The following is a 15,063-nucleotide window of genomic DNA, read 5'->3' on the forward strand; positions in this document are numbered from 1 at the left end:
GGAAGGAATACAGGGAAAACACCTCCGAATAGAGGCATCAGATAAGTCTTTAGGAAGAGGAATATTGCACGTGAGAACGTGCTCGCAAGAAGGGGTGAACATGAGTGCGTCCAAATTCAATCTGCAGAACAGCAAAGAAAACCATTCACAGGGTGAGGAGAAGGCATATAGCCTAGGAGATGAGTTTTTGCCAGTTTCTCTTGGACCGTGGATTGCCATAATAATATGTACATAAACAGCTAAAGGTACTGAGCTGTGGGAAGACAAACAACCCATTTACCCAAGGGCACATGATCACGAAGTACACAAAGGAACATGGATAATCGCTCAGCTCATCAAGGTCGTAACAATCCCAGTCTTCACACATGAGGGACATGCAAATCAAATTTCAACAGCGAGTCCATCTTCCCCCATTCGGGAAGGTAATGTTGAGAACACAAATAACACACTCTGATGATCATGTGGAAATAGAAATGCTTCAACATTGTTGGTGAGGATGCTTATTACTACATCCACTATGGGAATCCGAATGGAGCTGACTCCTGAAACTCAAAAGGGCCCAGCTGTAGCAATGCCCACTCTTGACTGAAAAACTCTAGTCAGCACTCAAACAATGGTTTATTTGGGCTCATGAAAATCTCTCTTCCAGCTTCCAGTAGCTACTTATTGGCTTTGCTTTCTAGTTCTTTATTCCCCATTCGCAGGCCTGACAGTTCTTGACTCCCACAAAGCACAGTCCTGTCCTTATGCCTCTCCTGGTGAGACACTCATTTTCTTTTGTGGCCCTGAGGTTAGGGGCCCTCTATGTAGGATCATTGTCAACATTATGAGGATATAACAGATGATATAATAGATGAAAACACCAACAAAAAACAGAAGAAGAAATCAAAGATGTGGCCAGGGGACGGGAAACAAGTATTAAAACATGCCTTACTTTGGGGTCAGGTGATGAAGGGGTAGCATCACGCAAGCCCTTCTTCGTGGAAGGCACTAAACGGGGGGTGGAAACCACATGTTCTCTTTCAGTCTCAGTAGGACTGTTGTCCAGCAAGGCTCGGTGTTGTTGTTTCCCGAGGTCGATTTTTCCTGTTTTGGGAAGAAGTCAAAGTAAAACACACATGAAACTCTGTGTAACTGTAAGTCAATCAATAGCACATTTGGCACTCTTCAAAGACATTACCATGATTCCTGGACTGCCGGGGATTTTCACACACTTCCTCTTTTTCCTCAGGGGCATTCTGGGAAGGAAAAACACAGGATGCCAGGAATTAGCAAGCACTATAAAGACACTTTCTTCTCGGAAGCACAGAGATAGTTTCCTGAAACACACCACATCTGATGCCACAAAGCAAGGATCAGTTCCTAGGAAACAATTAGGGAGAATGCCTGGCGTTCCATCAGACTTTTATGCAATGAAATCAGAAATCAACAGTAGAAATAAAACACAGGAGCCCCTCACGCCCCCTCGACTGAGTGATCAACGACTGGAGAGCAGAAGACTCGAGAGATGAAATAAACCATACTTCAAGGTTACTGAGAAGAGCCACACAACCTACCCACAACCCAGGGATACTCGGAACGTGGTTCAGAGAAGAAGGTTCAGAGCCCGGATCTTATTCCTTAAGAGAACAGAAAACCTCCCATTACATTTCAAGGCCATGGAAAAAGAAGAAATCGACACTGAAAGCAGCCCTAGATGGCAAATAACTGAAATCAGAACCAAACTTTACGAAATGAAAACAACAAGTTCCAACAAAATCAACAATATACAAACTTGGTTCTTTGAAACCAACCATAAATTTGATTAAAGTTTATGCACACTATACAGAGAAAGAAGGACAAGCCTCAATTTCCTGAAATTTGGGATGAAAAGGAACAATCACCATGGAGCACAATGAAATGGAGAGGATAATCAGAAAGTATTTGGGAAACTTATACCAACATTGCCTACCCAAATGTACATCACAAATTCAAACAGTTCCAAATCAAGCCATGAAATTGAAGATATGCTCAAAAGCCTACCAACAAAGCAAAGCCCAGGACCCAATGGAAGCCTAGTCCCGGTTCAACCAGACCTTCCAAAAAGCGTTAATAGAACCCCCCCCCCCCAAAAAAAAAAAAAAAAAAAAACATTCCATTCATGGGAAATGAAGGGAACCCAGCCAGACTCATTCTATGAATGTTGCATACCCAGGATTTCAAAATCAGATAAAGACACATGAAGATACAAAACTTGAGGCCAATAATCTTTATGAAAATAAATGCAGAAGATCTTAATCAAATATGGGCAATTCACTTTCCAAAGCAGAAGAAAAAGATAGGACACCACAATCCCATGTGTTTCATCTAGGGATACAACTTTGGCTCCATAGATGGAAACCAACAGACGCCATTCACCATACCAACACACACAGAGACCAGAATCTTAGGTATTCTCAATAGTGGCAGGATAAGCATTTCTCAAAATAAGGGTTCAAAACACAAGAAAAACACGTGATAGTAAAAGCTTTTTATGGTAAATGCGAGGTCAATCTCATTCAAAACTGAGACAACACAAACCATGTTTCTTAGACCTGAAACAAGACAGAGATGCCCCGCTTTTATCATTTCTTTCAAAACATTCTGTGTCACTCTAGCCAGCGCTATTAGGCCAAGGAGAAGAAGGAAGTATTTTATATAGGAAACCAGCAGCTAAAAGTAGCGTGGTTTTACTACAACATGATTCTGTACTTAGAAGATTTTAAATGTTCACCAGAAAAATTTAGAACAAAGAAAGCAATTGAGAAAAGGAGCACAATACGCAGTTAACACCCATCACTCAATTGCTAAGAGAAAACTAAAAGCAATACAGGGGCACTAAGGAAGCAATCTTGAAAGTACTCAGACAATCCTACATGTGAAAGAAGAACATTAAAATCAGACAGTGTGGAGCATGAGAATGAATAAATCTTAATATACATAAGCTATGTGAATTATGACTGACTCCAACAGAAATCAAATGAAGCAAAATGGCACCAAGTAACATGTTCCTCTCACCATTCATACCACATGTAAATGAGATTGATTCTTCAATTAAAGGCACTGCATCGAATATATTAAGTGAAGAAATCAAGACCCAAATGCATATTGTCGGCAGAAAATGTACTTCACATGCACAGAGTTGCAGAGATTGCAAGAATGGAAAATAGTATTTGCATTTCATGCTGATGGATGCCAACAGCAAGGAGCAATAGCTATTGTCATATTTGCTACAGCAGACTTCAACCCTCCCTCCATTAACCAGAGGTGACAAAGAATGGTAAAGGACTGTGCCTGGAACACCAATGCCCCCAATTACATCAGCCACAAACTACTCCAAGGAAAGGGACACAGGGGCCCTGTAAAACAAGTTTGGGTCACTTCACTCTGCCAAACTCACTAAGAGGTATTTCGTTCAGACAAAATATCATCCATTCCTACAGAATTCAACTGTACTTTTTGATCCAGAGGACTTTACAGGTATCTATGGAATACTTCCTCAGAAAAAAAGTGCTGTACTCAGGCTTCTTATGGAATTTGCTCTAAAACAGACTCCATATAGGCCATGAAGACAATTCTTAGCAAGTACACACCACAATCAAAGTGATTCCTTTCATATTATCAGATGCCATTCAAATAACATTTCAAATGCACACCAAAAAAAGGGACAGAAAGAGCACAATCACAAGACAATGAGCCATATACACTTTGGCATGAAGAATCAGTCCTCCAAGAAATCAGCAAAACGATTAATAGATCATTAGAATCAACTGAAAAGAAAAACACATCCCAGTGTCTGCTACACACAATGAATGCAGTCAAAGAGGAAAAGTATAAATGTGGCTACATACCTTATAAGGCTACATACCTTATCAGAGGGATCTCAACTTTATAAGTGATAAGGCTACATATCTTATAAGGCTAACTACCTTATCAGAGGGATCTCAAATCTATAGCCTAGAGATGAATCTCGAGGTCTTAGGGAAACAAGAACAATCCCACTGCAAATCCAGGACAAATGAACAAATGATACATATTCATGCCAAAGGAATGAAAAAGAATATGAACGAAAAAGAGAGTTGTGTTTTTGAGAAGAGAAACAAGTCTTATAAATCTGAACCAAAGTAACCAAAGGAGAGAGACAGAAGATACAAGTGAAATAATTTACTATCCAAAATGTGGTTCTTATAACCAACAGTTTTTTGAAATCCAGAGGACCACTTGATACTACTAAGGAACATTAAATGGCAATGAATGAGAAATCTACTAGTTTTATGTTAGGATGTCTTATATTTAAAAAAAGAACACATAGAATAATATTTTGTGAGTGACCTGCTTCAAACTAACTTATACACGTATGCAAGTATACCACAGTGAAATCCTCTATTCTGTAAAACCAATGTGCACTGTCCCAAAACTTTGACCATCTTAATCATTTTCAATCTATAATTCATTACTGCTCAGATAAAATAATTATTCCAAATCTCAATAAGTTGGGAAGTGAAGAAATTGATTAAGTATCTAATATGTGTAGTTATATTTATGCATATGTTTGTATATTTTAGAATCACAAAATGACTGTGGTCATGTTTTCTAACACCTGTGATCCTGCCACTCCACAATGTAAGAAGAAGAATGGTAAACAAATGTTCTCTCTGTCCACAATATTCTCCTGCTACATTTTTATGTGGCTGGCTCTCTCCCTGCCTGACTTGTCCACTTAATTGTTACACATGGTAAGATCTTCACTGATTCCAGTATTCCACTCACACAACTCTGCACATTGGAACTACACAAGTATTTCATAGATTTGAAAGAAGTGAGAATTATATTTCTTTCACTTTTTAATTAAAATGCATTCCAAGTGTTTCAGATGAATCTATTCTACAGTTCCAGCTATCCTTAACTTCACTCTTCTTGTTGTGTTTGTAGTACTTCTTTGTCTCCACTCTCTCACTCAATCTAAATAATTATATCATTCTTCTTCCAGAAATAATTCCCATTTTTCTCCTTTCTCACATTCAGATTCACCTAGGTATTCATTTGGTTTTCACTCTACTTATTTCCTTCTGAAAGAGCATTCCTAACCACTGAATACACGCCAAAACTTCTACGAATCACAGTCCTGGCACACATGACTTTCTTGATGCTGTGCTTATTTGCTATGGTGAACTAGTAGGAACTAGTTTTTTCTAGGATCAATGTCACCATTATGAGGATATGGGAGGTGATATGTTAACAGGGCCTGGGAAAAAAGTCTTACAATGCATCTTACCTTCTTGCCATGTGAAGTAGGAGGAATATCATGCAAGCTCTTTACTTTCATATTTTTTGCACAAGTGTTCCAAACTGTATTTTCTGCTTCATTATCAGAATCACTGATGTCTAGCAACGTTAGATTTCCGTGCTTATTTTGGTCATATTTTGCTTTTATGAAAAAAAAAAAAACAAAGTAAAACACTCATGAAATGTTCTCTAACTTCAAATTGATAAACGGCACAAAAATGAGCAGTCTCAAAGAGATTACCATCATTTCTGGATTGCCAAAAATATTTACGAACTTCTCCTTTCCCTTCACGGACAGTCTAGAAAGGGAAAAAGGATAAAAACATGGTAACTGTAATGAGCACGTCTTACATACACTTTCTTCTCTGAAGGGCACAGATCATTTTCTAAAACAGACGACATATGAGGCCACAAAGCACCAGTTAATACATCAAAAACATGAGACGTGGTTCCTGGCATGCCATCAGATAATGGAATGAAATTAGAAAGAAACAATACAATAAAAAATAAAAGCTATTCTAACACTTCTAGAGTAAATAATAGTACAGCATGGATGATATCTAAGAATACTTAAAAGTGAGAATAAAGACACAACATATCTAAACACTTAGACACTATAAAGAGTAAAGAGAAAGAAAATACAAATGAATAAATTTACAGGCACAAATATAGATCTTACAACAGACACGTTTCCGAAATTCAAAGACAATTAAGGACTATATTAAAAAGTTAAATGCTAATAAATGGGAAATCCAGAGCACTATTTTTTTTTTATTTTTTTTTTTTATTGGTCGTTCATAACATTACATAGTTCTTAATACATCATATTACATGGTTGATTCACATGGATTATGAACTCCCGCTTTTACCCCGTATACAAATTGCTGTATCACATCAGTTTCCCTTCCATTGATTGACATATTGCCTTTCTAGTGTCTGATGTATTCTGCTGTCTGTCCTATTCTCTACTAACCCCCCTCCCCTCCCCTCGCCTCCCCTCCCCTCCCCTTTTCTCTCTCTACCCCTTCTACTGTAAATCATTTCTTCCATTTGTATTATCTTGTCTTACCCCTCCTTTCCTCTTATATGACATTTTTTATAACCCTGAGGATCGCCTTCCATTTCCATGCACTTTCCCTTCTCACTCCCTTTCCCTCCCACCTCTCATCCCTGTTTAATGTAAATCTTCTTCTCAAGCTCTTCGTCCCTACCCTGTCCTTGTTCACTCTCCTTATATCAAAGGAGTCATTTGGAATTTGTTTTTTAAAGATTGACTAGCTTCACTTAGCATAATCTGCTCTAATGCCATCCATTTCCCTCCAAATTCTATGATTTTGTCATTTTTTAATGCAGAGTAATACTCCATAGTATATAAATGCCATATTTTTTTTTATCCATTCATCTATTGAAGGGCATCTAGGCTGGTTCCACAGTCTTGCTATCGTGAATTGAGCTGCTATGAACATCGATGTAGCAGTGTCCCTGTAGCATGCTCTTGTTAGGGCTTTAGGGAATAGACCGAGAAGGGGAATAGCTGGGTCGAATGGTGGTTCCATTCCCAGCTTTCCAAGAAATCTCCATACTGCTTTCCAAATTGGCTGCACCAATTTGCAGTCCCACCAGCAATGAACAAGAGTGCCCTTTTCCCCGCATCCTCTCCAGCACTTATTGTTGTTTGACTTCCTAATGGCTGCCAGTCTTACTGGAGTGAGATGGTATCTTAGGGTAGTTTTGATTTGCATTTCTCTGACTACTAGCGATGGTGAGCATTTTTTCATGTACTTGTTGATTGATTGTATGTCCTCCTCTGAGAAGTGTCTGTTCAGGTCCTTGGCCCATTTATTGATTGGGTTATTTGTTATCTTATTGTCTAATTTTTTGAGTTCTTTGTATATTCTGGTTATTAGGGCTCTATCTGAAGTGTGTGGAGTAAAGATTTGTTCCCAGGATGTAGGCTCCCTGTTTATCTCTCTTATTGTTTCTTTTGCTGAGAAAAAACTTTTTAGTTTGAGTAAGTCCCATTTGTTGATTCTATTTGTTAACTCTAGCGCTATGGGTGTCCTATTGAGGAATTTGGAGCCCGATCCCACAGCGTGTAAGTCATAACCAACTTTTTCTTCTATCAGATGCCATGTCTCTGATTTAATATCAAGCTCCTTGATCCATTTTGAGTTAACTTTTGTGCACGGCGAGAGATAGGGATTCAGATTCATTTTGGTACAAATGGATTTCCAGTTTTCCCAGCACCATTTGTTGAAGATGCTATCCTTCCTCCATTGCATGCTTTTAGCCCCTTTATCAAAAATAAGATAGTTGTAGTTTTGTGGATTGGTTACTGTGTCCTCTATTCTGTACCATTGGTCCACCCGCCTGTTTTGGTACCAGTACCATGCTGTTTTTGTTACTATTGCTCTGTAGTATAGTTTGAAGTCTGGTATCGCTATACCGCCTGATTCACACTTCCTGCTTAGTATTGTTTTTGCTATTCTGGGTCTCTTATTGTTCCATATGAATTTCATGATTCTTTTATCGATTTCTACAAGATATGCTGTTGGGATTTTGATTGGCATTGCATTGAACTTATATAGGACTTTTGGTAATATCGCCATTTTGATGATGTTAGTTCTGCCTATCCATGAGCAGGGTATATTTTTCCATCTTCTAAGGTCTTCTTCTATGTCTTTCTTTAGGGTTCTGTAATTTTCATTGTATAAATCTTTCACCTCTTTTGTTAGGTTGATTCCCAAGTATTTTATTTTTTTGGGGGATATTGTGAATGGAGTAGTTGTCCTCATTTCCGTTTCAGAGGATTTGTCGCTGATATACAGGAATGCCTTTGATTTATGCGTGTTGATCTTATATCCTGCCACTTTGCTGAATTCATTTATTAGCTCTAATAGCTTCTTTGTAGACCCTTTTGGGTCTGCTAGGTATAGAATCATATCATCTGCAAATAGTGATAATTTAAGTTCTTCTTTTCCTATTTTTATGCCTTTAATTTCTTTCGTCTGCCTAATTGCTCTGGCCAGTATTTCGAGGACTATGTTGAACAGAAGTGGTGAGAGAGGGCATCCCTGTCTTGTACCAGATCTTAGAGGGAATGCCTTCAATTTTTCTCCATTCAGAATGATGCTGGCCTGTGGCTTATCATAGATTGCTTTTACAATGTTGAGGTATGATCCAGTTATCCCTAATTTTTCTAGAGTTTTGAACATAAAGGGATGCTGTACTTTGTCGAAAGCTTTTTCTGCATCTATCGATATGATCATATGGTTCTTATTTTTAAGTCTATTGATGTGGTGGATAACATTTATTGATTTCCGTATATTGAACCAACCTTGCATACCAGGGATGAATCCTACTTGATCATGGTGTATAATTTTTTTGATATGTATTTGAATCCGATTCGCCAGAATTTTATTGAGGATTTTTGCATCAAGGTTCATTAGAGATATTGGTCTGTAGTTTTCTTTCTTTGAAGTGTCTTTGTCTGGTTTCGGAATCAGGGTGATGTTGGCCTCGTAGAACGAATTTGGAAGTTCTCCCTCCTTTTCTATTTCCTGAAATAGCTTGAAAAGTATTGGTGTTAGTTCCTCTTTAAAGGTTTTGTAAAACTCTGCTGTATATCCATCCGGTCCTGGGCTTTTCTTAGTTGGTAGTCTTTTGATGGTTTCTTCTATTTCCTCTATTGTTATTGGTCTGTTTAGGTTGTCTATATCCTCCTGGCTCAATCTAGGCAGATCATAAGACTCAAGGAATTTATCTATGCCTTCACTATCTTCTATTTTATTGGAGTATAAGGATTCAAAGTAGTTTCTGATTATCTTCTGTATTTCTGAAGTGTCTGTTGTGATATTGCCTTTTTCATCCCGTATGCTAGTAATTTGGGTTCTCTCTCTTCTTCTTTTCGTTAGCATGGCTAAGGGTCTGTCAATTTTATTTATTTTTTCAAAGAACCAGCTTTTAGTTTTGTCAATTTTTTCAATTGTTTCTTTTGTTTCAATTTCATTAATTTCAGCTCTGATTTTAATTATTTCTTGCCTTCTACTTCTTTTGCTGTTGTTTTGCTCTTCTTTTTCTAGGATTTTGAGATGAAGTATGAGATCATTTATTTGTTGGTTTTTTCTTTTTTTGAGGAATGAACTCCAAGCAATGAATTTTCCTCTTAGAACTGCTTTCAATGTGTCCCATAGATTCCGATATGTTGTGTCTGTGTTTTCATTTAACTCTAGGAATTTTTTAATTTCCTCCTTGATGTCTTCTAAAACCCATTGATCACTCAGCAACCTATTGTTCATTCTCCAGGTGATGTTTGATTTTTCCTTTCTTCTTTTATCATTGATTTTCAGTTTCATTCCATTATGATCAGACAAGATGCATGGTATTATCTCTACCTCTTTGTATTGTCTAAGAGTTGCCCTGTGACATAGTATATGGTCTATTTTTGAGAAGGTTCCATGTGCTGCTGAGAAAAAAGTGTAGCTACTTGATGTTGGGTGGTATAGTCTATATATGTCAATTAAGTCTAGGTTGTTAATTGTGTTATTGAGTTCTATAGTTTCCTTATTTAACTTTTGTTTGGAAGATCTGTCCAGTGGTGAGAGAGGTGTGTTGAAGTCTCCCATGATTACTGTATGGTGGTCTATTAGACTCTTGAACTTGAGAAGAGTTTGCTTGATGAACATGGCTGCTCCATTATTTGGGGCATATATATTTATGATTGTTATGTCTTGTTGGTGTATGGTTCCCTTGAGCAGTATGAAGTGTCCTTCTTTATCCCTTTTGATTAGCTTTGGCTTGAAATCTATTTTATTAGATATGAGTATGGACACTCCTGCTTGTTTCCGTGGTCCATATGAGTGATATGATTTTTCCCAACCTTTCACCTTCAGTCTATGTACATCTTTTCCTATCAAATGCGTCTCCTGTAGACAGCATATTGTTGGGTCTTGTTTTGTGATCCATTCTACTAGCCTGTGTCTCTTAATTGGTGAGTTTAAGCCATTAACATTTAGGGTTATTATTGAGATATGGTTTGTTCTTCTATCCATATTTGTTTATTGATGTTACTAAACCTGATTTGTTATCCTCTTTGACTACTTTCCCCCCTTTACTGTCCTACCTCCCATTGTTGGTTATCAATGTTATTTTCCATTTCCTCTTCCTGTAATGTTTTGCCAAGGATTTTTTGAAGAGATGGTTTTCTAGCTGCGAATTCTTTTAACTTTTGTTTATCGTGGAAGGTTTTAATTTCATCTTCTAACCTGAACCTGAAGCTTATTTTGAAGCACTATTTTGATAATTTACATTATAAAAAGTAGAAAATGTAAAAGAATTGGATAGAGTTCTAGAAATGTATGTCATACAAAAATAGAATCAAAAGGATACTGAAAATCTAAACAGACAAGCAGCATGCAATTATATTGAACTAGTAATAATCAGCCTTCCAAAAGCAAAAGCTCAGGACCACAGAGATTCATGGCTGAATTGTTTCAGACCTTCCAATAAGAACCAACACTGATGCTCCCCCAAAGATAACAAGGGATATAAAAGGGAAGAAACTGGAAAATGCATTCAATGAGGTAAAATCACACTTACAGAAAATTTGGATAATAAAACAAAAGGGAAAGAAACAGATTTAATAATATTCATTTTGAAGATATTTGCAAAAACCTTCATGAAATACTGCAAAACAATTTCAACAACATATTTCCATAATTATATACAATAAAATTCATGAATGGTTTAACAATGGAAATCAAGAATTACAGGATACCTCAGAGATACAGGACAGAAGAAGCCTCTAACAAAATTCAATAGTCTTTAATGAGAAGTTTTTAGAACAGAAGACATCAGAAACTTGCTGTAGTATTATAAGGTCTGTGTATTCCAAATCCAAAGTAAAGGGCATATTGAATGGTGGAAAATCTATGACATTTTCTCTAGATTCAGAACTAAGGATGAGGTGTGCTTGTTCACCAGATCTCACATTTAAAGGCACTCAATGAAATTTTATTCAGAGCAATTAGAAAGAGGAAGTGAATAAAAAGTAAGAAGTCAATTAGACAGGAAAAGTAAATAAAAAGTTAAGAAGTCAAATTATTGTGTACAGATCATGTGATCCTCTTTGAGAACATTCTCAAGGCTCTACCAGAAGAAGTTAAGATGGGATATAGAATTTTAGCAATTTCAGGAATAAAAATAACTTCACAATACAAATATGAAGAATACATCCATACAATAAAAACAACCACACTGAAACTGAAATTAGAATAACATCTCCATTTATAGCAGAAGCAAAATCATACGTAGGAGTAATCCAATTCAAAGAGGCAAATAGCAGAATGATAAAATGAAATTAAAGAAGTCTCAAGAGCAAAAAGAAGAAGAAAAATAAATCATCAGAAAACAGATAATATCTAATATTCAAGAAAAGGCAGACGATGTTGGGAACATATCTGTATTCAGAAAGTGATTTTATGCAATTTCTATCAAACCTCTGATGGTATTCATGGAACTGGAAAAAAATTATCCTGAAATTCATCTCATTGAAAAAAAGACCAAAAATTGAAAATAAAAATTGAAACATAAGAGCAATGCAGAATGCAATATAATACACAATTTCAAAGTATAACACAGAGCAATAGTAAGGAAAACAGCATGACCCTGACATTAAAACAAACCAGAACTGACTGAAAACGCAAAGACAGATCCACAAATTTGCAGTCATCTGATTCCGGGACAGAAATGTCAAGAACAAATGCATGGAAAAAGAAAGTTTCTTGAAAAAGGACCTGGCAACAAAGGAAATGATAAAGAGATTGAAGAATGAACCTACAGAAGAGGAGAAAATCTTATCTACAACTCCCCTGAGAGGGAATAAATAAGAATATATAAAGAATACAAAACATTTAATATCATGAACACAATTAAGTCAATGAATAAGAACTAAGCAAACATTTCTCAAGAGAAGAAACATAAATGATTAAATATGTAAGAAAAAAGGATCAAAATATCTAGTGATCAAGGAAATGCAAGTCAAAACTACAGAGATTTTCCTCTGAATTCAGTTAGGATGTTAAATATCAAGAATATAGACAATAAAGGTCAGAGAGAATTTGGAGAAAAGGTACACTCACACATTGTTGGTGGGATGACAAGTTAGTGCAAACACTCTGGGAGGGAGAATGGAGATTTCTCAAAAAAATGGGAATGAAACCACCATGTGGAGATATACTCCTCTGTGTTTGTCCAAAGTGGTAAAATCAGCAGACAAATGGGGATACAAATACATCAATGTCTATAGCAAAACAAGTAGCCAAGATGTACTGAATGGAATATAAATGTGGTATATATACATAGAAAAGTTTTACTCTGTCTTTTTGAATGAGATTTTTTCTATCAGCCAATAAATGGATGAAATTGGAGAATGTCGTACAAAATACAATAAGTGAAATGAGAAAATCAAGCAAAGAAAAGTTCTCTCTCATAGGCAAAGCTAAAGCAACAGAAGAACAATGATGGAATGGATATCATGAAGTTAAGGGAAGATTAGTGTAGTAGAAAATGACTGATGGGGAAGGAGAAAGGTTAGATTCGTAGAGGGAATGTGCAAAGAATGTGACATAATTACTTGAGGTCCATGTGTAAGTATATCATGGTGACCTCCACTTTTATGTATCTCAATAAGCACTGATTAAAAATTAAGAATTAAAGGAATGTAAAGGTATCTAGTAGAGGAGAGGAAGGTGAGGGAGGAGAAAAAGGAAAGGGAGGAACCTGGGTCTGAAATGGTACCAACAAAATGCATGTATGATTATATCACAATGAACTCAACTCATGTTCAACCATAAGGCACTTTATAGAAAAACACATGGTATTGGTTAAAATGGATATCCATATGTTGAAGAATGATATAGATCTCTATATCTCCCCATGCACAAGACAACACAAAGCAGATACAAAATATAGATTCAGAGTAGATGTGCTGCTAATGCTTCTAGATAATCCGGGGAAACATCTCATCATATAACTAGACTAAGGCTTTACGAACAGGAATATTATAGCAGAGGAAATAATAGCAAAATGACACAAACAGAAGTGCACTCAAATAAAATCTTTAGAAGAGCAAATGAAACTATTAAAGTAAGGAGAAAGTTTATTGCATGGAGGAAAATCCTTGCTGGTTAATCTTTGACAAAGGACTGGTATAATAAGTATAAAATAAGACTGAAATTTAGCACTGGAAATAAAAACAACCCATTTAATCAATGGCACATGAACAGAGAGGTCAGAAAGGAAAATATATAATTGCTCAGCATTTATATGAAGTGCTATTCACTGTCTTTAGCCATCAGGAACATGCAAATCAAAATTGAATTCAGAGTCTATCTTACCCATTCAGAAAGTCAATATTTAAGAATACAAGAAATAAACTACAATGATGATATGGAGAATAGGAATTCTTCAACATTATTGTTGAGGATGAATATTATTTTTTGTTGATTTTTTAAATAAATGACAGCAGAATGCATCACAATTCTTATTACACATATACAGTACAATTTTTCATATCTCTAGTTGTATATAAAGTAGGTTGACACCAATTCATGCCTTTCTTTATATTTGTACTTTGGATAATAATGTCTATCACATTCCACCATCCTTGCTAATGCCCTGCCCTCTCCTTTTCCCTCCCACTCCTCTGCCCTATCTAGAATTAATCTGTAAGTATGAATATTATTATAGACACTATGGAAATCAGGAGGGTGGTTACTCCTAAAACTAGAAAGACAAATTATATTTCTTTCACTTCTTAGTTGAAATGAATTTCAAGTGTTTCAATAGACTCTCGTCTACAGTTCCTGCTAATCTTCACTTCTCTAATTTTGTCATTTGCAGTATATGTCCTTTGTTTTCACTCTTATTCAATCTACACAGTTACCTTGCTCTTCTTTAAAGACTACTTCCTAATTTTTTGCCTTCTAACCTTAAGATTCACCTAGCTTTCAGCTATTCATTTGGTTTTCTTTCTACTTCTTTCCTTCCTCAACAGCGTACATGAAAATTTTTTCTTCTACCAACATCTACAAATCTCAATCCTGCACATAATTCTTTCTTGGTGCTATACTCATTTGCTATTGTGAACTACTAGGGGCCTTATATTTCTTTTTAGGATCAGTATTACCATTATAAGGATATGGAGGATGATATGTTAAAAAGGGGGAGGGGGAAAAATTTGTTACAAGGAGCCTTACCTTCGAGTCAGGTGATAAAGGAGGAGTACCATGCAAGCTCTTGACTTTGATTCTTCTGGCATGACCAGTCCAAAATATACATTCTGCTCCTTTATCAGAATCACCATTGTTGTCACATGAGGCTTGATTTGTTTGCTTGTCCTGGTCACATTTTGCTTTCATGATAAAAAACAAAGTAAAATATATGTGAAACTCTGTAATTTCAAGTCATTAACACCACAAGAATGGAAAGTATTCAAAGAGATTACCATCATTCTTGGATTGCCAAAAATACTTACTAACTTCTCCTTTTTCTTCACAGACAGTCTAGGAAGAAAAAAACATGATAAGTGTAATGAGCAAGCATTACATAAAAGTTCTTCTCAGCAACACACAGATCATTTTATAAAATACACCACATCTGAGGCCACAAAGCATCGCTCAGTCCATCCAAATAATTGGAAACTTACCGTGCATCCCATCAGATCATCATAGAATGAAATTAGAAATCAACAACATAATA

The 15,063-nt window shown here is 36.2% G+C and overlaps 1 protein-coding gene across 1 annotated transcript; it reads right to left on the bottom strand.

Annotated features, from left to right (window-relative positions):
* Positions 1-1,811: 1,811 nt before the first annotated feature.
* Positions 1,812-14,737, bottom strand: LOC144255049 (uncharacterized). The gene is made up of 4 exons (XM_077799092.1): positions 14,562-14,737; positions 5,546-5,603; positions 5,294-5,445; positions 1,812-1,820 (listed from the first exon to the last, which is right to left on the bottom strand). Exons 1-4 carry the CDS (start codon positions 14,721-14,723, stop codon positions 1,812-1,814), a joined length of 381 nt encoding a protein of 126 aa, XP_077655218.1. The 5' UTR covers positions 14,724-14,737.
* Positions 14,738-15,063: the final 326 nt, after the last annotated feature.

The sequence above is a fragment of the Urocitellus parryii genome, chromosome 5 (assembly GCF_045843805.1).
Source record: "Urocitellus parryii isolate mUroPar1 chromosome 5, mUroPar1.hap1, whole genome shotgun sequence".
NCBI classification, from domain to species: domain Eukaryota; kingdom Metazoa; phylum Chordata; class Mammalia; order Rodentia; family Sciuridae; genus Urocitellus; species Urocitellus parryii.

What these genes read in the sequence shown, in the direction of transcription:
- LOC144255049 (XM_077799092.1), bottom strand. Translation starts at nt 14,723, where the DNA reads ATGAAAGCAAAATGTGACCAGGACAAGCAAACAAATCAAGCCTCATGT. An exon ending in CTTTATCACCTGACTCGAAG is followed by an intron (nt 5,604 to 14,561) that starts GTAAGGCTCCTT and finishes TTCCCTTTCTAG; the next exon opens with ACTGTCCGTGAAGGGAAAGG. An exon ending in TTGGCAATCCAGAAATGATG is followed by an intron (nt 5,446 to 5,545) that starts GTAATCTCTTTG and finishes TTTTCATAAAAG; the next exon opens with CAAAATATGACCAAAATAAG.